Source organism: Rhinichthys klamathensis, unplaced genomic scaffold (genome assembly GCF_029890125.1).
Source record: "Rhinichthys klamathensis goyatoka isolate OS25496 unplaced genomic scaffold, OSU_Roscu_1.1 h1tg000976l_1, whole genome shotgun sequence".
NCBI classification, from domain to species: domain Eukaryota; kingdom Metazoa; phylum Chordata; class Actinopteri; order Cypriniformes; family Leuciscidae; genus Rhinichthys; species Rhinichthys klamathensis.
Window position 1 is genome coordinate 27,689 of NW_026607288.1, and position 22,286 is coordinate 49,974.

Below are 22,286 nucleotides of genomic sequence, written 5' to 3' on the forward strand. Positions count from 1 at the left end.
TTGTACACCACCCTTCAGTAGAAGGATGAGTCTGTGGTCTGCTCTGCTCTACTTATCGTAAGCTTCACAAGCTCTCGCTTACCAGAAGTGACGGGACACGGGGGGTTTCTCAGTGACATCACTTTATGCGACGAGGCAGAGCGTCCAGACAGGGCTGTTGCAACCATGCGTTCATGAAGTAGAGAAGCAATCACAAGTGTTTAATCATCCTGTTAGTCCTAGAAGATGATCAAAGATTTATAGATCTTTAATTTATTAATTACCTTCTTTATTTTCTTTACATTCGCTTTCCTCGCCATGTCACAGTTTCCGTTGGGGGCGGTGCTGTGTCTTGTCTGTCTCTAGCTGTTTTTCAGCATGATTCAGATGAGATAACATCAAGATCTGAGAAGCTTTTGGCACCCTATAAGTCAATGTTGTTTTAAAGCTTAGCAGCAATGATATCCTGCCTGGTCACGGTGTGTAGTTTCGCTTTTAAGTTCTTTCTTTTTTTTTCTTTTTTTTTTAACTTTTACTAATTTTTTTCTTTATTTTTTTAGAAAGACAACATGAGCAAGCAAAAAATGTTAAGAATTGAATTAACTTGAACAAGCACATCACTACTGGAGCATTTGTTTGACTTAAAAATAATCTAACCTGCTAACTAAATATAATGTATTCCAGTGAATAATTGGTGATGATTCAAAAAGGAGGGTGAAATAATGCTTAATGAAAATTATAAAATGTAACAATCATGCTTAGTTAGAACAGCAAAATACAAATAGGCCCTTATAGGGAGGCGAAAAGGAAAATATCTTTAGTTGTTGTGCATCCTATCAAACTCTATGGTGAATGTGATTGTACCTGGATCAAAATCTTTGTTGATCCTGGAACAACATTCCAATTAACCAATCAGATTTGAGGGTCAAGTTTGCAGTTTATGTCAAGTTTAGGTTTAAAACTCTATGGTATATTGTGATGTTACAGTTTTTCTCACTTTTTTTCTCTCAAAACAATAAGTTCATATGATCGGATTTGAATTTCGTATTGATTTAAGCAAATTGCATGTGTTTTGGCACTGCATGCAAAAGAGTAAGTACAATTGTCTACGATTTGCACAATAATACACATGGTTTGTTGATCAAAAATGATGAGTTGATTCTCAGTGAAACTGTCAAACTCTTCACAACTTCTAAACATTCTTCCATCGTGTGAGCCTTCGCATGCAAAATGATCCATTCAATGATGAAAATCTGTTGGACATTCATGTACACTCTAAAAACTGCTGGGTTGTTTCAACCCAACTTCCGGGCAAATAAGGACAAACCCAGCCGCTGGATTACATTTTTAAATTAAATTTTTAACCCAACATTTGTGTTTGTTCATATTTTATCCAAAATTGGGTTAAAACAACCCAGCATTTTTTAGAGTGTATATTCCATAAATACATTTGACATGGAATGTTTGTAATGTCTGCTAAATTGGCAAATTGCCTGCCATTGTAATGAAATAGGAATCACAATACCAATCAACCAATCAAGTTACATGTATAAGACATAATAGAATATGTCAAAATGAAGAAGCAACTGTGAATTTTCAGTTTGCATGCAACTTGATTGGTTGATTGGTAAGATACACAATTTCATCAGGCCATTTTACATTTCTGTAAAAATAAAATGTGTTAAAAATGTTTGGTCCCACTTTAGGTGTCTTTAGCCTACTATGTACTATACTGACATTTACTGTAAATTAATCATTTGATACAATGCACTTATTGTGTACATACGTTTTTACATTGTACTTACATTTATAAAATATCTACATGTAATTACAGCTGTAATTAAATATAGAATGACACTGTTGACCCTTCCCTGACCCATGAAACCACCCATACCACTAAACCTAACCATACCTGCATCCCACCTCAATAGCAGCACAGGTGTTTTGCAATCCAATATGAACAAAAAATAAGTACACTGTACTTTGATGTATGTAAAGGACACCTAATATAAAGTGTGACTAAATGTCCATTTTCTTTTTGTGTACTTTATTGACTTTTACTAGAACATTTTTAACTACTGCTGAAATCTGTATCTAATAAGCTCAGTGATACACAAAATGTAACTGACGTTTTTGTATTACACATGAAATTTGTATATAAAAAATATTTTCATCGGTTGCACTTTATTTTACATGTGTACTTACAGTGTACCTAAAGTACTGGTAACTATAACTATATAGGTTGAGGTTAGGTTTAGGGGTAAGTTTAGAGTTAGTGCCTAGTTATTACCAAGTTATTGTAATAACTATAATATGCACAGGTAACAGGACTAAAATAACGTGCTACCAAAACATCTAAACATTTCAACCAGTGTGGCTTACACGAAGACAAAAACACTTTTTATTTTGGTGGCATTGGCCAATTTACTGACACAATAGGTTTTGAAGCATGAATTAAATGTTTTGGGTGAGTAACTACATTTTGCAGACATGCAATAGAGTTCAAGCAAACAGTTGTGACAAATAAGCTTACAGTTTAGAGAATGTTAAGAATGTTTAGAAAAATGTGCCAAAGCGATTGAGAAAAACTTAGTTACAAATTAGACAGATGCCAGCATGAAAAGGGTTGCATGGCATGCCATGCTCATTCTCAAAAAAAAAAAAAGTACATTTATTACAAAATTACACAAAATTAGCATGTCATAGATTACATTAGATATGCGTTATGGGTTTGGCATTGTGTTAAAGAACCACTATCTCACCATCACTAAGTAATAATGAGTGTCACATACTTGCTCTGCTTTTAACTTGCATGAGTTTTGTGCATGCATCCCATCAGTCGCAGGAGCATGAGTGTCAAATGCACAGGAGACAAACTGCAGTTCTGTTAGAGCTTGTAGTTGAAAGAAAGAAGGAAATAGATAGATAGATAGATAGATAGATAGATAGATAGATAGATAGATAGATAGATAGATAGATAGATAGATAGATAGATAGATAGATAGATAGATAGATAGATAGATAGATAGATAGATAGATGGATAGATGGATAGATAGATATAGATACAAACACACTTAAGCATATTCACTTAGGAATAGAAAAATGAATAGAAAACAAGGAAAACATTTATCTTGTGTTTTCGTTAACAAAACATATCTATACTTGGTCTATTTTCTCACCTGCGTTTACTGCAGTACACTCAATCTTTCACCGAAAGTACGTAAGCAATATGCATATACTGTTTAAATACTCATTACTTAAAATAAAGCAAAAAAGGTATTTGCACTAAAAGCATTAACAACAAAAATTCCATATTAGAAACAAAAGGTTTGGAAAATGTGGTCTAATTTAGAAGAGATAGCTTGTTATTCTGTCCCTGCTTAAACTGTCACGTCTTAAAGTGAACGGGCAGAGATGTTACATAACACATTGTTGGCTGCAATTCATGGAACGCTATGCCTCTCCATAGTCATTCGTATTTTTCCGGAAGCCTTTTCCCCGCATGTAGAGATGGAGGGTTTTTAGCTCATCCATGACGCTCTCCTGGATATGCACATCACTGAGCTGTAAGTTGTGAAGATAGAGTTTATAACACACACACACACACACACACACACACACGGACAAATTTAATCAGTCTTTCAATAGTTCAATACTTACCCTCTCATTGGCATTCTTCAGTTTTTGTAGCTGTAAGATAGCAAGCTGTTTTGGTTTCATTTCTTTCTCCGGAATCTGGATAAAAGAAGTGTGTTTGAATTCCTTCTGAGTAAAATGTACTAATAATAAATAATATATATTTATTTAAAACATGTACAAGAATATTTACGTTTATGGGGGAAGTTGCAGCCTTTTCATATAGCTTATTACATTTTATCTGAAACAAGGAAGAGGGAGTAAAGAAATTAGTCAGTTGTTCAGTCCGGCCTAAATGAATACCCTTTTGGACTTTTGTTTAGAGCTAAAACATATGAGGTAAAATGCTATATTGCTAACCCATGAGGCCAGAATGAACGTCAAAGCTGGTGAAGTTCTGCTAGTTACGTACATGCTGTTACCCATTACCCATTTTTTTCCAGCTTTCTATTTTCCCTCTAAGATATAGCTATGTGATATAATCGCCCAAAGGCACAGTGATTTAACATGACATGGTTTAATATCTATTCTGAAAATAGAATGTGCTGACCTTATAAACACAGTTTCTGAGTTGATCCAAAATGTGTATAAGCTCACGATGGTAGTTAATGTCTTTGTGAGGGACAGGTGACGTCCTCTCTGTCTCAATGAGAACCTTTTGAAATAGGTCGATGATTTCCAGCAGGATACAGCTGTGAAGATTTTTCTGATAAATGAAAAAGATACAGTTTAGTTTACATGAAATGTGTGAAATCGGATGCCATCCGAATTGCAGATGGCATGATAGTATGCAGATAAAGGTTTCCACGTATTGGAATTAAGTCATATATTGTCAAGCTAAAAGACTGAAATATGTGACATATGACATAGAAATCAGTTTTTTTTATAGGTTTATCAAGATTATTGCTAAAATTCATGGGGCCCAAGACAACATTTGTATGGGTTGGGCTTCTTGAGTTAAGGCACAATTGTGTATCATATAGGACCTGATTGAGCCCCACCTCATAACACGGCCCCAGATTGATTTCATTACATTCATATTACTTTTATTTTGATTTTTTCATTCAGTAACTGGATTTATGCACTGAATATGAGAGTATGATATACGATAACTTATAATATGAACTCAGACAATGCCTCTTACCCTTTTCCGTATTTTGTCAAAGGAATTGTGCCTCAGGAGGATCTTCTCACCATCTGCAGCTACCTAAGAGGAATATTCAAACCATCATATATTGAAATATTCAATGTCTCCAGGGCATTTTCAAAAAAACGTGTTAGTAAACTGATTCTTCACATGAACACCTTTTCTTATCTAGTTACAGCCCTTTGTTGTCACGCAAGATTATTTCCATGACCATATCATTCTTGCTTTGTACTGATTTCGTTATGTGCATGCAGTTATTTGGCAATTTGAGTTCTAACACAAGACTGATAGTAGAATCAGAGTACTCACCACATCTTTGCTGACATGCACGGCTATATTCGCCAGCAAGTTCAGATCAAAACAAGGACCCTCTTTGATGCAGTTTTCATTTTGGAAAACCACCGTGCACTCATGTATCGGAATGCCAAGAATTAGGATCAGAACAAAATATTGCAAAGCACTAGCCATATTCTGTCCCCAAATGACTAAAGTAATGTTTCTGAATGGAGGTCCTGCTGATACACCTGTCTCATTCTTTTCTTCCTTCTTTTGCCTTCGCTTTGGTCCTCACCTTTATATTTATTCTAGTTTCCTGGTGACGTCAGCATGGTCCTTTCCTGCTTTTCTACCTTGTCCGTTCAGATCAAACGATGATGTCAGGCTGTGAAACCGTAACGTAATCCATTTTAGGTTATGTATCCAGTGGGCATCATGTCTGGGCTTAGATTGTCAATGCAGAATGCAATGTTTTCTGGCAGCTTCATGCTTTTCGAGGGAGCTTAAATAAAAGAAAGTCACCACAAAATTGTAATACAACTCTAAAACGAGGTCATGACATTTATGCGGCTCGAGGATGTCCCAGATTCTAAATATCTACACAAACCACAGTCTTGGTCAAGGAAAGTTCATTGGCAACATAAATGGCACTATGATAATGATACTTAAAGACAATTAGAAAGAATTTAATATTGAATTTGCAGGTTTGAGATGCTAAGGCTAGACTAAAAAAAATTCTGAACAGAAATGGAATGAGATGACTGATCATCTGATAAGGTGATAAGGGGTCACCAACGGAAACTTAGGGGGAATTGAAATCTAGGCCACTTTCCAACATCTCATCTCAATCTTTTTTGTTTTTGAGGTCAAACGAGGCTTTGGTTATTACTTTTTAATGTTATAACTGATTTTATTTATAAAAATTGCTATGAAATTAGCCTTGGCAAGACAAAGACGTCAGCTATTTTATTTTAAAAATCAGCAACATTTCCACTACGTAAATGTAATAAACACAATACATCATTTGAAATGTTTTTGCAAATTATATTATTATGGAAATGTTTCAGAAAAATTAATTCTCCAGTGGTGCAAGTAGGTCCACATGTTACTGGACAAATTAAATAAATATTTCTGTATGTATTTAAGTCTTATTTCCTCGGTTAACACAGCAAATTCCAACTAAACTTTCAATTATGTCTACTTGCCCTTAAAAATGAATTTCCAAAAAGCAGCACACTGTAAAATGTGGCGTGCAATCCCCACACCCAAGGACTTTCCAACTTCTGTTGTCATGCACTCAGCATATATTAAATGAGAAGAGACAAAGGAATATAGGGTTGGGGAGGGAAGGGGAAGGGGATTTCCAGAGAAATTGTGTTTGTCTTATCCTCACTTCATCAGCGTTTACCCTGTTTCTTTGAAATGTAGGTACATGTAAACAGGAATTAGTTTGAGCTGCTTAAAAATGAAAGGAATCTCAACATCTCCTTTATGTACTGGGCCATTTAAAAATGTAAACATACATCATAAATCAAGGCTCACTTTAGTTACATCCCAGCCATAAACCATGATTTGCTATTTGATAGTCAGATGCAGGTGGGAAATTTTCATTCTAGCATTTGATTGGACAAAAATCTGAGTAGTGCAGGATGAGTCATCGATATTTTTTGGTCAGTTTCTACAAGGGAAAGACTGTTTATAAGGAATATAAACATGTATATTTATCAATCTTTAGTCAACATTTAGAAGTACACTAGCATATACATGACCTCAAAGTTAGCACACATGGACTGAAAGTCACAAAAGCCTTCTTGACAGGATTATATTTCTATTTTTTCCTGTCTTCTCTGTCAAATGACTGTGGCGAGCAGGACAAGGTTGAGGGCCGTGGGAGAACGGTGCACTGGTCTCGTATCTCTCACGGAGGAGCGGAAGTGAAGGACGAGAGAAGACCAGGCCTGGATTTTACTTTGTGTTTGTTTATATTTTATTATGTGTGTGCACGGCAGTCGTCCGCGAGGGGCTGCCGCCTTTACTTTCATTTTGTATTTGTTTATTTTATTATTAAACTTTGAACGTTCGACGGTTACCGTCTCCTTCTTCCCATAACAACATACCTTGCTACCATGACTTTTCCATATTACAGATGCTGCAGACACTATGAATTAATATACAGAAACAAGGGTTGCACGTGTTTGCCTAGATGGTGCAACAAATATAAAGGTGTTGCATAGCTTCGAATTCTGTGCTATACGGCATCAGGCAACATTTTTTTAAGAGTAAGTTTCTAGGATTCTGTTGACACCACGGGTTCTATTTCTAACACATTACTTCACACTACTTTACACCGTGTCCTAACCAGACGCAGACTTTACGTTATATTACTGTATTATGTATATATAAATATATGACCTACCCCAACCCCGTCCCTAAACCTACCCGTCACTGGGGTTAATACCATTTATGAGTCTTCTCCTACCATCCTAGGAAAAGAAATATCGCTCCACAGATGTAGATATAGATTTTGCTTCGTTTCGCTCGGACATTTAACGGCGTACATACACGCGGAATCACTCGGACATTTAATGGCGTAGACATACACGCAAAAGATTTCGGCGTGGACTTACACGCGGATAGCTCAAAATGCGTATAGATAACACGCCACTTGAATTGAAAGTGGCGTGTATGTTTACGCAAAGTCATGATGTCATGTTGCAAGACGCGATGCGATAAATTCCAGCTACAAATAATTTGTCTGTCCACATAGACGCGACGCGAGTGCGAGATGCGTAAATATCAATCAAAACCCATAGCCAATAGCGTCAAGTGCACAGCACCAGAGAGTAATCTTAAAAAGAAAATGGATAAGTATAGGCTACTAGGCTACATAATCAAATTCACAAGTATTACACCATTTAAACATTATTCAAATACATAGGCTACTGAGTTACTAAAACAATCTTTGTCAAATAATAGGCCTACACTTGTTTGTTCACAGTTTGAACGTTCTCGTTTACATTTGTTTAATTTCAAGGTCTGAGGTGAATTATCCATTATTGCTTTTACAGCTACAAAGCTGGGAGTACTAAATGATATTCAACATTACATGCTTTTAACATTAAATAAAACACATAAACAGTAGGCCTACCTGAGATTAGCATTGCCACACTTTGTGTTTGTTGTTCCAGCGCGACGTCGCAGAAAAATAGAAACCGTTTCTAAAATAGAATCGTCGCGTGTCGGCGTCGCGGCTGGTTAGGACAACAACTCTGATTGCATGGAAAACATTTTATCGCGTATCGCAGCTTCGCGTCGCGTGTAGTTATGACACGGTGTTAACACTGTGACAACTTTGTACATTTATTAATCAAGAAAAACGGAAATAAGCATATTGCATAAATATTTGTATAATTCTTACAGCACTTAGTACTTATTTGAAGCACTTTGCAGCCTCAAGTATTTTGGGGTAGGCTATAGGCTATGTGACAATCTTTGCACATCTGCATTTTCTGCCATATTTCTATTAACAGGTTGGATGGGGACCATTGGAAGACAGACATTTTCAAGTTTCTCCACAGCTGTTCGATTGGGTTCAAGTCCTGGCTCAAGGACATTCACAGAGTTGTCCATAAGCCACTCTTCCATTTTTTACTCTTATCTAAGTGGTTAGGGTCATTCTCCTGTTGGAAGTTGAACCTTCTGCCATGTCTAAGGTTTTGAGTGATGTGGACTAGGTTTTTATTAAGACGATCTCTATATTTTGCTGCGTTGAGCTTTCCTTCTACCCTGACGAGTCCCCCAATCCCTGTCGCTGAAAAACACCCCCAGAGCATGATGCTGCTACCACCACACTTTACTGTTGGGAGGGTATTGTGCAGGTGATAAGCAGTGCTTGGTTTCCTCCATGATGCTTGGAACTGAGGTTCATCAGAGAATATTGTTTCTTACAGTCTGAGAGAGTGCTTTTTTTGCAAATTCCAAGTGGGTTGTCATGTGTCTTCACTGAGGAGAGGCTTGAGTCTGGCCACTCTGCCATTAAGTCCGGATCGGTGGAGTATTGCAGTGATGGTTGTCCTTCTGTAAGTTTGTCCCATCTCCGTATATGATCATGGAGCTCAACTAGAGTGACCATCAGCTTCTTGATTCTCTAACCAAGGTCTTCTCCATTGATTGCTCAATTTGGTCAGGAGGCCCGCTCTAGGAAGAGTCCTGGTTGTTCCAAACTTCTTGCATTAAGGATTATGGAGGGTACTTGCTTCGGTGAACCTTCAATGCATCCATTTTTTTTGTAGTCTTCCCTAGTTCTGTGTCTTAACACAAACCTGTCTATGAGCTCTACAGGCAGTTATTTTGACATAATGGCTTGGTTTTTGCTCTGATATGCATATTCAGCTGTTAAAGATAAAGAAGAAGCTGTTAGACCTTTTATTGAGTGGTGTGTACTTATTCTAAACCATATCCGTTCAATTGAATTTGAAAAAAAATTAAGGGGTGCACATTTTTAAATCAACATCCCAGAATAGCAGTTTTTAATATATATTTGCATATGCATAATCTTATATATAATTATTTAAGTATATATAATCTTGTATGTATATGTATATGTATATATATATATATATATATATATATATATATATATATATATACACATATACATACAGTATAAGATTATGCATATGAGTTACTTTTGAAATAGAACCCTTCAGCATAAACCAAGAAACTTGCCCTATTTCTCAGAAATTCTGGAAAGTCTGTTGCCATATAGCACTGTGGGGAAGCTATGCAACACCTTTATATGCAGACAAACATATATATATATTGCTCCAACACAGATGCATGCAAATGGGTCTGTATGTATCCATTACTTTAAAAAGGAAATGAAAATGACATTGTATAATATTTAGTATGTATTTTGTTTTGTGCATCTGTGAGAACCTTTGATACTGTTAACCTCATTAAAATGAAATAAACTGGCTGGACCGCAGACAGTCTGCAGTGTTTTTCGAAACTGTGGTGAGAGCTGGCATGTGTTGAAATGGGTAGTTTCATGACTCTTAAAGCAAAAGGAAAAAAATAATAATAATCATGCTTAGATCCATGAGATTTTCTGTGCAAAGTGCAAAGGACATCTCTTGACAGCAGTAAATCATGGATGCTGTTCAAGTGTGAGTATGACTGTAATCTATACTCTCATTCTGCTGGTTTGTGGTGAATGCATCATCAACAGTTAAAAACCCTTTGCTGAGAAATAACACTTGCATCATCATTTCTTCTACAGTGAAAGCTGGTCCTCAGTGTAAGGTGCTGGTGTCATCACCCAGCATTTAAGCTTAAATAGCAAGACTGGTCAACTAGCTTCACCAAAAAGACCATGCTGGTTGACCAGCTTAATGTTTTGCTGGTGAAGTGCATGGCTATGCTGGTCCAGCAGTTAGACCAGCACCAAACCATTAGTAGTATAAGCCAGCTTGAAGCAGCAAGGAAATTCACTGTGTCACATGCTAATTGTTAACTTGAACAGTGTCTGTGAAATATATACAAAAGCCGGCCGCTTTCCCCACCCGCTTGACATAATAAGGCCTCTATTTTCCTGGCAGTCAAACAATACGTATAAATTTCCAACTTTACTTTTTTTTTTTTAAATGAATTTATTGTTTGTGGTGTGCAGTTGCAATGTGAAAGACAAGCTTTGCTTGCATAAACAGAAGGGCCCAAACCTGTTTAATGACATGTTTCTTTTTTGCCTGGAATTCCCATAAGTATTGTATAAGAGTAGTATTATATGTCACATGCAGGTAGGTCACTTGACAGTCTTTTAAATAGAAATAAAATAAGTGAAGGAAGAGATTGTGCTATGTTAACATGACCACTAGTGGGTTACAGTAGTCTTAAAAGGTATTCAGAAACAAAATGTCAAATCAAATGGCATCTGCAAACAAATTATTCTTTTCTCGAAATTTACTTCACTTATCAGTTTTCTTTTTGTTTTTTTACTTGAAAAGTGTGCATGGTCGGCTGTCTTTAAAAATGGCACTTGGTTTGATATTTGTATCTAATACGATGACATTCTTACATCTTTAAGTGCGACATAAGTGTACTTTATGGGCTCTATATGTGTTGACTTTGGTGTCTGATTTCAAACGTGTAATATGATGAGGAAGTCATGATTTATTTTGCTTTCAGTGGCACTTTAGTCTGTAATGTGACATTCAGAGACATGTGTGGGCTAAGTCAAATTTCAATCAAAGAAACTGATGACAAAGAGTTTCAAATCCTGGGGAAGGACACGAGACATTACTGTGTCAAATAGAAACATGTCTTGGCATGTAGACTGGCATATCTTATAAAGTCAAATAAATCAGCACAAGCATTTATTTTAAAAATATTTTATTTAGTCATACACCTTACAACTTTTGCTATGTAACTAGCAAGTGGTTTACAGTGATTCTTTCAAATAAATAAGAACAAATAAATACTGTCAGTTTGAACAATTATCTCTTGCGCACAATGTGTGCACAATATAAGCTTTATAAATAGAATAAATAACACTGATTTTCCACCATTCTTTAAATGATGATCAAGATCTACTAAGACTTCTGCCTCCTGATGCTTTTGGCCTGTCGTCTCCTGCGGTCTTTATTCTTCAGGTTTCTCATCTGTGTTGCTTCTCTGTAGACACGCTTGAGCTCAAACAAGGCTTTGCGCTGGATGATTGGGTCATTTTCCTGCAATTGCAAAGCATTTAATCAGTGATATGTCTTTATAATGGCATCTTACTGATTCTGAGTGGACGCAAAGTAAAAAAGTGAAATTTACACTCTAAATTGTATGTTTTTGAATTTTATCAAGTATAGTATCTAGCAAATATAGTGTGCATTGTAATGGCAAACGTAGTTTCAAAAAGCCTGGCCCACAAACCTTGATTACACACTTTTAGAAATAAGACTCATTTCATGTGGTTACCAAAGGTGGTATTTTAATCAAGGTCACATTCAAAATGTTGTGAAATATCAGTTCGAATTAAATGTTTCAAATGTGATGGATAAAATGTAGTGGCAATATGAGGCAGATATTCATATATATTTTGAGGCATATAAAATCTGCTTTGGTGAGTAAATCAAATGTTACCCACCAGATTTCAAGGAACAATATATAATACAATACAACAATTTATATTTGTTATAGTTTTATGACCAGTTCGTTTAGGGCCAGTAAAATTTCTCAGTTACCTGGCCATTGGCAGGTGTGAAAAAAACATACTTTTATATCAACGCAGAGGAACAACCGCTACATATAGCTCTGAAGTTTTGGTGTTCAGTGCTTCTTGGTGTCAAGTTAGATTTCACAGAATCTGAAACTGCCATCTCACCTTAATCGCCCATAAGGTTTCTGCATATGTCTTGAGCTCTGCACTCTTGCCTGGGAAGTAGTTTTCTTGCATTTTTTTTAGATGCTCTTGAACATGTGCCAATCTGTCTTTTGTTGCTTCATCCAGGCTCTCGTTCTGCATGCGAGTGAATATCCTACTGTATGTGTCCATAATGATGCTCATCAGTAGATTCTGTTCACTTTCCTGCCACACAAAAACAACACACATGAGCACAATGTGCAGTCAACACAGGATATCCCATATAGGATGTATCAAAACAATATGCCCTTTGGTTTAGAAAGGCTACACTGGTATCTTTTCGATATTTTAGATCACAAAGGTGCAAATAGCAAGCCATTCTGCCTTTTTGAAAGAGGCTATTTACCTCAAGATTCACCTTTAAATCTTTCAGCACCCGCAGGAAGACAGGGTGTGCGTTGTGTATCTCACGGTCATCTTTTATCTGGAAGAAATGAAAAGGTCATCGTTTATATTGGTTACTGTTTTAGACTTCAGATGTCATTTTGAACTCTTATCTCTTCTCACTTAATCAGATGAATGTGTTTATTATTATTAGCATCTGAAACCCAAACTCAACCTACAGACCAGACATTTTCCACCATGCAAGAAAGGCCTATATGTAGGAGTTTTAGTCTGTATGAATGGTAGACTATAATTCCTGTTTTGTATAATACTACCTCTTAACCACCCAATTTAAGTAAAACTTGACTAGTTTGTAAAACCAGCTTATTCAAAACGGTTTGCGGCCCATCTTTGAATATCTTGCAGGCCGTATCCTGGAACAGTACACCTTTATCTATCCCTATTAGTTAACTTTTTGAACGCTTTTTTTTTTTTACTTCCTGCCTATTATGTGACATTTGAAGGAAATTCGAACTGGTCTACTTACATAGTACGCTTTCAGCTCATCAATGTTCTTGTCCAGGTTCTCCGGGACGCTGGCCTCGGCATATGTCATCCATCCCAAAGTCATCAAACATACTCCCCAGACAAAGGCCATCATGTGTTGCGCAATCATAGTCCTTGTTAGTTGCAGGTGTTCGCTGAAGTTGGACTTGTATTCCTCTCTTTTAAAAGTTGAAGTTGCCTTTTACCCTGTTGCGCGACACCCGACTGTTCTTGTGTCCTGGTGATGGTCTGAATGCATCTGTTCAAGTGAATGGGGTATTTATAGTTATGTGTGAGAGCAAGCAAGCGAGCGAGCTGTGATCTAGGTGTGAAGTTGTGTGGCTTTTACAGCCGATGTTTCCTATAAATCACAATGCACCATGATACTGCTCTGCACCATTGAGCCCACCACTCATCTTCTCGGCTGGAATCCCGTGGATGCCACTGGGCGGGGCTGTTGGTGGTTTTGTGGTCTGGAATCTTTTTGTTGATTCAGTAAGGTGTCCGGGCCTCCTGGGCCTAAACGTAATGCAGGTATGGCCACTCCAATGATGCGTGTGCATTAATGACTGACAATAGGGAAGGAAGTAGTGTATTTTTCTTATCCTAGGGTTTCGAATAATGGCCTTGCACCAAATTTAGCAGCTTTTTAACTTATACCCACTTGCGTAATTATCTTCTCTTATTCCATTTTCTTCAACATGCATTGAAATGCAATAAACTGTTCACACAGCTCTTCTGTGCAATCTGACAGCTAGTTTGACAGCTAATCACACAAGTTTATGTTATTTTAGTTAAATAAGACAATGTTTTGAGTATAATAGTGATTAACCTTGATGCTTTATCTCTCTTAGATGCAGCTGGTGGAAAAATTAACAAAAGTGGGCTGAAACATTCACTAGAAGTTCCTCAGAATCACACATGTGACCTGCCACATACAGGGCAAAGACTCTGAGAAGAGATTATATAGATAAAGAAGGACTTTTTTGGCTTTCTGATGTCAGAAGAACTGAGTTCCTCTGTTGCTCATAAGGAGATGCAACCAGCGTTTGAGGTTTTAACACTTCATCAGCTCAGCCTTTACACGCAGAGAAAGAGAGAGAGTGACAGAGAAAGAGAACGAGAGGAAGACAGACTAAAGTGATGAGTAGTGCGAGACAGGTATGGTTACGTAAAGGGGAAGCTACTTTCCTAGTAGGTCAGTTGAGGTGATGCTACAGCTAAGAATATGTATCTAGGAAGGCCATCTGAAATCTGAAGAAGCGTGTCTTGACTTGGCTTAATTTTAGATTGCTATTTTTGTCCTAATTAATCTCCTCCAAACAGTTTCGTTATGGTTAAACCAAAAACGTGAATGATAGAAAATCCCACATTCACGTGTACGTCATAACAAGTAGGAAAAGTGTGACTTGAACTCCTATCAGCCGTCACTCAGACACTCCGGATATCAATGTTGGAGGTATGTCTAATTTTCCAGTACAGCTTCATCGGCGTGGTTGATTTTCCGTGGCTGTGGTTGTAGAGAGGTGTTACCCCAGACTCCTCATCATACACCATACAGACCACGTGGAAACCTAAAAGGATATTCCTTCTAAGAACCGTTTACTTGTCATTTTTGTACGGTTTCATTGTTGTTAATCATCAGCTAAAAAAAAAATCCAGCAAGCCAAAAACCAAGGCAACAGTGGCAAGGAACCAAAACTCCATCAGGTGACAGAATGGAGAAAAAAACCTTGGGAGAACCCAGGCTCAGTCGGGGGGGCAGTTCTCCTCTGGCCAACGAACGAACAGTGTATGATTATGATTCAGGCAACATTACAGGTCAGAAGTCCGATTGGATCAGAACATTCACAATATTTATCCAGTTCCATCTGGTTGGAGGTCGGAGTCATCACATCGGTATAGAGACGAGTTTGTTGAGGTGTCCATGAGGCCTTCACAGGGCTGATGAAGCTGGCACTTCAGGGATGCGTTGTGGTCGTGTCCAGGCGCAGGTTCACCGTCTGATCTGGATACGGCCCGGATCCGGCTGACTTCAGTAAACCTCAGAATAAATGGAAAGACTAACATTAGCGTAGATGCCATAGAAGTGTTCCCCGGTTGTATTACATTACATACATTTCATTACTTTATCACTATGCATTCCCTGGGGATCAAACCCATGACCTAGTTATGCTAGTGTAGGGGTGTCCAATCCCGCTCATGGAGGGCCAACATCCTGCTGAGTTTAGCTCCAACCTGCTCCAACACACTTACCTGGAAAGCAAAGCCACTTAAAGCCAAGTGTATTGTCTGCTAACACTACAGTACGCAGGAGACCACAGTTTTTTTAATGGATGTGAATGGAGGAGAGGCTTCACTACGCTGAACAAACGCGACCAGCTGTCTACGCGACATGACAGACCATTGCAAGTCTATTTGTCCTCCCCAACAGAAGTAGCACAAGAGCTTGTAGTGCGTCCGAAATAGAATTTGGCATCAGTTTGTGGTTTTGTTGTGTTGTGTCGCGCCGCTTCCAGTGTATATCACTGATTATAATGGGTTCTATTGTCTTTGTCTGGTCTAGAGTTACGAAATAGCAGTGCCCAGCCACAAGAGTGCTCCGCCTCTAAATCGTAGACCTCAAACTTAAACTGACATATTCCTGTGTCATGAACAACAAGCTACTGCATGCGGCAGTGGAATCCCGGTTGTAGAGGGCTGTAAATTGAAATCCATGGCTTAGTTTGGGTGTCAAAACCAAATGAACATATTACTTAACAATTAGTTAATAGTCATGTGCCTCAACAAGTAGTCATAACATAATTATACCTTTGCAAATCATTAGCTAATGATTAATTAAAGCAGACAACTGGAGGTTGAAATATATGGCTTTGACCCATTCAAGTCACACATTAAAACGTAATTATCTGTGCATTAGTTAACCATGAATTACTGCACAGTGCATCCGTATTGTAAAGTGTTACCATGTTTGCTCTTAAACTAGTTTTGGATAGAACTATTTTCAGAGTTTACACCGAAAAAAATGCTGTTTTATAAAAAAAATCACAGACAATTGCACAACTGGTATGATTATGTTTACGGCACTTCTCATTCATTTATATGGTCTCCACAAACAGTGATTGTCACACAACTCTGAATGAAGTTCAATGACGTCAAGGCTGTAATGTGACTGGTTATCAAGGCACACATGATCTAAGTTAGCCATTACTCTTTCTCCTATGGTAGAGACACACACCCTTGTATCTTCCAATAAATACCCTATACCCATAAATTGGGCACTAGGCCTATTTGAGAGGAGAGCCATAGTGGTGTCCGAAACCATTGCACTCATTCAATCCCATAATGCACCGCAATAAAGAATGTACAACGGATGTACACTCAACGGCTAGAGAATACCCATAATGCGCTGTGAAGGTCGTGCCGAATGAATTCCCGCATCTTGCCAGAAGATAGCGCCCGCAGTGGAATCATCCATTCATTCATTTTCCAAACCTCTAGTCCAATGTGGGTACAGTGTAATATCATACAGGTAAATAAGGTTTATTAAGGTTTATGCATGCTAGTTTCCCATGACAGAGTTTAGGAAAAATCTTTTCATTACTACTGGATCCGCCAGTTTGCTAAGTTTCAAATATTTATTAAACATCAAGCACAAACTACCGGTATGCAAAAGTGGCAGCCCTTCCGGCGCACTCAGAGTCCAAATTCGCTTACTCGTTTTCATTCACTCCATCAAGTGGACTATATTAGTTGTTTTATTGTTTTATTTGGATCCCCATTAGCTCCCACCATGGTGGTCGCTAGTCTTCCTGGGGTCCACAGAAATCACATTACAAAAATACAATTCAATTAATCAATACATCAATAAGATCTATAAGAGCTTTACAATATATTAGCTACCATGACACACATTTAAAATGAGTTTGAATTATACAGTTATGCAAAAGCAACATCTATTCAGCATGTAATTCAAAACAATTTAAAACAAAAACAAACATGCGAAAATAAAATAACCTAGGTAATACTTTCACACCTGTAATCTCTGTTTTATTATTTTCTTAAAATAAAATTTACTTTTAAGTTCCCTAACACTGGATGGAAGTGAGTTCCACTCTACAGCCCCTCTGTATACAATAGTTTTCTTCATAAAATTACACCTTGGACTGGGAGTAATCATTATCCTGTTGCTGACTGAGAGTGTCACATGCTCATGACCATATCCACTAAACAATATTTTTTCTTTTATAAAGTTATATGCTTCATTAGCCATGACCTTGTGCATAAGCAACAAAAGATTATATTTTACTTTTGCCTCTACTGTTAACCAAGATAATCTAATATGCATCTCACGCACACTAGCGCGAAAAGAACAGTGCAGAACTACTCTGGCTGCTCTATTCTGTGCAATTTGAACTTGAAGTTTTCTTAGATATTTTTGGGCCGCGCTACTCCAAACTATACTGGACAATAATATAAGTGAGACAGAACAAGACTTTGGACGACGTTTTTCAATATAGCAGTTGGACAATATACAGAGCATTTTCTGGACATAGCGATACCCCTGCCCATCTTACTGACAATGTGGTCAATCTGGTCTGACCAAGATAATAAATTATCTAAGTCTAACACCCAGCAGTGTGAATCTAGTAACCTGCTCGACCACATTGTTCTCTATATGCAGATTAAGTGGGGTGATACTTGGTAACATGTATCTATTGCAAAATATCATACATTTAGTTTTAGAAATATTCAGTACTAATTTATTCTTTTTCACCCAGTCCACTACTGTATTTGAATGAATGAATGAATGAGGCATTTATATAGCGCTTTCATATGTACTACTGTACACCCAAAGCGCTTTACAATCATATCAGGGGTTCTCTCCTCAACCAGCACCAGTGTGCAGCATCCACTTGGATGATGTGACGGCAGCCACAGTACAACGGTGCCAGTGCGCTCACCACACACCAGCTATAGTTGGAGAGGAGAGAGAGTGATAGCGCCAATTCAGTGGATGGGGATTATTAGTAGGCCATGATTGGCAGGGGCCAATGGGTGGAAATGTGGCCAGGACACCGGGGTTACACCCCTACTCTTTTACGAGAAGTGCCATGGGATTTTTAATGACCACAGAGAGTCAGGGCCTCGGTTTAACGTCTCATCCGAAGGACTCATGCTATTTAACTCATGCTGAAGATTCTCATTGAGTTCAGGCAATGTTGATGCTGCATTGAATAAAGTTACATCATCAGCATACATAACTACACGAGCCTTTCTAAAAACATATGGAAAATCATTTATAAATATTGAAAAAAAAAGTGGACCCAGGCAACTTCCTTGTGCTATGCCGCATGATGTAATTAAGCAATTGGATAGACTTCCATTAAAATAAACCTGTTGCGTCCTATTAGAAAGATAACTGTCCACCCAAGTTAATGCTGAGTGTGAAAAACCATATGCTTTGAGTTTGGCTATGAGAAGACTATGATCTATTACATCAAAAGCTGCTGTAAAATCCAAAAACGCAGCTCCTACTAGTTTCCCTTCATCTAAACATGTTAGCCACTCCTCTGTCATTTGTGCTAGAGCAGTGTTTGTGGAAAAACCTTGTCTATATGCATGTTGGAAATGTGTCATCAATTCATTTGTACTGAAATAATCCATTATTTGATTAAAGATGATCTTCTCCAAAATTTTGCTTAACACTGGAAGTAAACTGATTGGTCTACTATTTGATCCATTAAAGCCCACTTTTGCATCTTTCAGAAGGGGTATCATTTTTGACTGTTTCCAAAGCTCAGGAAAAGTGCCACTCAAAACAGACCTATTAAAAATGTGACATAGGTTTTGAGTAATGTAGGGAAGAGTGAATGAGGGTATAGGGGGATTTCGAACACAGCTCATCTCTGTTTCTAGTGAGTCTGAAGACTTTGATTAGCTGCTTCAGGTGTGTTCAATTAAGGTTGGAGCTAAACTCAGGACTGCATGATAGTGGCCCTCCGGGACTTGGTATTGAGGAACAGCCCAGGTTTTGATGCCCCTGTGCTATAGGCCATGCTCTACTGTCTAAGCTACAGGAACACTTGTCTGTGGTTCCGGTTCAAACAATCAAAAACATTTTTCTTTCACATTTTAGAGCTTGTTTGAATGACATTCACCCCTTAACGTGTCAAGTACTTGAGGAGGGAATACACTACATGACTTTTAAAATCTGAAACACTAGGCATCATACACTTGCTGACTTTGTAAATGAGAAAAACTGGACATCATACACTAAACAAATCAGATCACTACCAGACGTTTGAGTCATTACAAACCCAATAACATGTAGAAACATTGCTAGGTGTAGCATAACAAATGAAAATAATAATAAAATGGTCTAAAACCAGCTCAAAATATCAAACATGTTTGATATCCTCCTACATGCGCTACATGATTTTCTCTGAACTAACCAATATTTACAGACTGGCTCTGACTTATCCTATATCTGACTCAGCAACTAGCCTCAACTTCTTTTAGACAGCAAATCGGCCAAAAATCTGTGCTAAAACCATGGAGTGTATTCCAGCCTTTATTTGAACATTTTTGTATTTGGTGTGCGTTCATGTGTAATGTCATTTAAACGTACATTGTAAAGTTTGTTATTGAACAAGCTGAGCCGAAATTTAATGCAAAATCATTTTTATTGTAATTAACCATTTAGCCAATGAAGCTCACAAAATATTTCAAGCAAATCCAGTTAGATTCACCATTTCTGTACACTGTAAATGATGCAAACACACTTGCAATGAGAATAAGTTAGATTTTAATTTATGGATGGTGTAGTAAAGTACATTATAAAGTAAAAAATAAATAATTATTTCCACATAATTTATAAATAAATAGGCTAATGCAATAACAAAGCACAAGTATACTGAATGAAAGACAGGACTTTTAGATCTTTTCATTGGTGTTTTTCTGTAGAGGCCCGATTAAACACCATAAGAAAGTCATTCAATGCTCCTCCTTGGATTGTTCCATTTTTCACCTGAGGGAGAACAAACATAGGTATTAGATATCATATCATATATATGATATCACATGGCCTGATATCATATTATATCATAAACAGCAAATCAACAACTAAAAATGAACACATTTCACAATGAAGACAGGACTTATAAAGACTTTCTCTTTATGTTTACCTTGACTAAGTCAATGTTCTGAAGCTCTTTCCATACTTTATTTTCTGAAAGGTACATGTGTCTCAGCCTTTTCACCTCACTCATTACATTTGTTAGATTGTTTTTCACTTCTTTCTTCTCAGACTTGTTCATCATGTCTTTGAACATATCTTCATAGATGTTCAGCATTCTTTCAAGGAACAGCGCCTGACAAGTGCAGGAAGCCTTGGACTAAGAGAAACAAATAGCATTAGCACGAAATATTCAGAGGCATATATATATCATTCAATAGCATTTTCATATTTTAGCATTTTGCATAGTAAAAACTTACATTCAGCTGGTCCAGATGAGAAGCAAAAACAGACTTTGCTACCCATTCTGTGCCAAGTGTGTTCTAAAGAAAGTGGGCATAGAACAGCGAGAGTTATGAATGAATGTGCATCTCTTGTGAATCGTAAGCCCTAATCTAAGATCAAAGTGTCACAAAGTTTATTGTGCAATAGGTCTCTTCTTGCTAATATTAGCTGCAAGACCTAACTATAGCATACAGATATGAGTAGGATTATCAGTGATTCATCTTGCATACACAGACTGAATTGCTTTCAAACCCGCTGCAGAAGTTCATGACAGTAGATATCACTTACATAATCGTTTTGCAGATGGTGGATATTTGTCTCAAGTGATTTGATCTTCTCGGACCGTCTAAATCTGAACGAGTTGGTTGTCTGAAGAGATGCTATTAACAGAAGTCCACACATCAGCACCATGTTGAGCCAAGAATCCATTCTTTGTGTTCGTGTTTCAAGCGGCTTTAAACAAGAGGTTGTGAACTGATGCTAGTCAGCAGGTGAGTGTTGATGATCGGAAAGTGGCGGGGGGTTTATATAGGAGCACAACCTAAAAAGAGCAACGGTATGAAGGCGGCAGTGGATGCGCTTGGGGTTTTGGGGTTTCTGTGGGCTACTTTTCTATGAAGGTTTCCTATCAAAGATGAGATGCTCTCAAGTGACGTCACTAACCCCGTACCCCAGGAGCAACTCAAACAATTCACAAGGTCGCAGTGGCCTTTGAGAATAGCAATGGTTGCCAACCGCTTTTCGGACTGTGAGAAACTAGGTTGGGGGTTTGTTGACATGCGCTCCCAATGAGTCAATAGCAAACCGAAAGTTTGCTAATTATCAGATAAGGTTGAAAGTTGCAGAAATTTGTTTTGTGTGAAATCGAAACTTGTTATCAGTGGTTATCAGCTGGGTTTATTTCCAACAACTATATCCAATAGCATCTGTTTTTTTTTCTCCTTGTTTGTTTTTTTAATAATGCATGTGTGCATATATACCTGCATGAGTCTGCATATGTTGCATATGCATTTTTGACCACAAGTGCTTGTCTACATGTGTGAAAGTGCATATGCTGCAAATGCATACTGAAAAACATTCTATAAATCAATTGCTAAATTATCACTATAAAATGTTTTATCCCATATGCATTACTTTGCATTGGTGGTTGATTTGTGGTAATGTAAAGTTGCTTAAGCTTCAACTTACTGCCTGTGGCCACATAGTTTTTCAGTTGAATTCCCCTTCAAACATACTGTGGTGTAGCAACAAACATCAGTTCTCTGAATCTGTTGATTTGAAATGAATTTGTGCATAGTATATGCTGTGGTATGGATTGTGCATACAGTGCAGTACAGTGAAAGTTTCCGGAACTGTTTCTCCTAAGTCTGGGAGTTCCTGTAGCTCAAAAAGTTTTGACAGTATTGACAGTTTTACGGTTGTGGGTTTGATTCCCATAGAAAGA

General features: G+C 37.6%; 3 protein-coding genes across 4 annotated transcripts; all 3 read right to left on the minus strand.

Annotated features, from left to right (window-relative positions):
* Positions 1-3,148: 3,148 nt before the first annotated feature.
* Positions 3,149-5,530, minus strand: si:ch211-266a5.12 (uncharacterized protein LOC557488 homolog). Its single transcript, XM_056244432.1, has 6 exons — positions 5,073-5,530; positions 4,761-4,823; positions 4,167-4,322; positions 3,810-3,857; positions 3,641-3,715; positions 3,149-3,544 (listed from the first exon to the last, which is right to left on the minus strand). The coding sequence occupies exons 1-6, from the start codon at positions 5,229-5,231 to the stop codon at positions 3,434-3,436; spliced, it is 612 nt and encodes a 203-aa protein (XP_056100407.1). The 5' UTR covers positions 5,232-5,530; the 3' UTR covers positions 3,149-3,433.
* A 5,887-nt stretch (positions 5,531-11,417) lies between these two features.
* Positions 11,418-13,682, minus strand: ifng1 (interferon gamma 1). 2 transcript variants are annotated; one of them, XM_056244429.1, is made up of 4 exons: positions 13,322-13,682; positions 12,809-12,874; positions 12,412-12,615; positions 11,418-11,767 (listed from the first exon to the last, which is right to left on the minus strand). In XM_056244429.1, the coding sequence occupies exons 1-4, from the start codon at positions 13,448-13,450 to the stop codon at positions 11,630-11,632; spliced, it is 537 nt and encodes a 178-aa protein (XP_056100404.1). In that variant the 5' UTR covers positions 13,451-13,682; the 3' UTR covers positions 11,418-11,629. The 2 variants fall into 2 exon arrangements, with proteins under 2 accessions (XP_056100404.1, XP_056100403.1); XM_056244428.1 differs by having other exon boundaries at positions 12,797-12,874; positions 13,322-13,676.
* A 6,354-nt stretch (positions 13,683-20,036) lies between these two features.
* ifng1r (interferon gamma related) lies at positions 20,037-21,352 on the minus strand. The gene is made up of 4 exons (XM_056244444.1): positions 21,131-21,352; positions 20,818-20,880; positions 20,508-20,717; positions 20,037-20,350 (listed from the first exon to the last, which is right to left on the minus strand). The coding sequence occupies exons 1-4, from the start codon at positions 21,269-21,271 to the stop codon at positions 20,267-20,269; spliced, it is 498 nt and encodes a 165-aa protein (XP_056100419.1). The 5' UTR covers positions 21,272-21,352; the 3' UTR covers positions 20,037-20,266.
* Between the last annotated feature and the right edge of the window lie 934 nt (positions 21,353-22,286).

Coding starts and splice junctions, on each gene's coding strand:
- ifng1r (XM_056244444.1), bottom strand. CDS start 21,271: ATGGATTCTTGGCTCAACATGGTGCTGATGTGTGGACTTCTGTTAATA. Junction 20,881..21,130: donor ACCATCTGCAAAACGATTAT/GTAAGTGATATC, acceptor CACTTTCTTTAG/AACACACTTGGCACAGAATG. Junction 20,351..20,507: donor AGAACATTGACTTAGTCAAG/GTAAACATAAAG, acceptor GTTCTCCCTCAG/GTGAAAAATGGAACAATCCA.
- ifng1 (XM_056244428.1), bottom strand. CDS start 13,450: ATGATTGCGCAACACATGATGGCCTTTGTCTGGGGAGTATGTTTGATG. Junction 12,875..13,321: donor ATGAGCTGAAAGCGTACTAT/GTAAGTAGACCA, acceptor CATTTCTTCCAG/ATAAAAGATGACCGTGAGAT. Junction 12,616..12,796: donor ATTTAAAGGTGAATCTTGAG/GTAAATAGCCTC, acceptor TTTGTGTGGCAG/GAAAGTGAACAGAATCTACT.
- si:ch211-266a5.12 (XM_056244432.1), bottom strand. CDS start 5,231: ATGGCTAGTGCTTTGCAATATTTTGTTCTGATCCTAATTCTTGGCATT. Junction 4,323..4,760: donor TTGACAAAATACGGAAAAGG/GTAAGAGGCATT, acceptor TTCATTTATCAG/AAAAATCTTCACAGCTGTAT. Junction 3,716..3,809: donor CTGCAACTTCCCCCATAAAC/GTAAATATTCTT, acceptor TCTTTTATCCAG/ATTCCGGAGAAAGAAATGAA.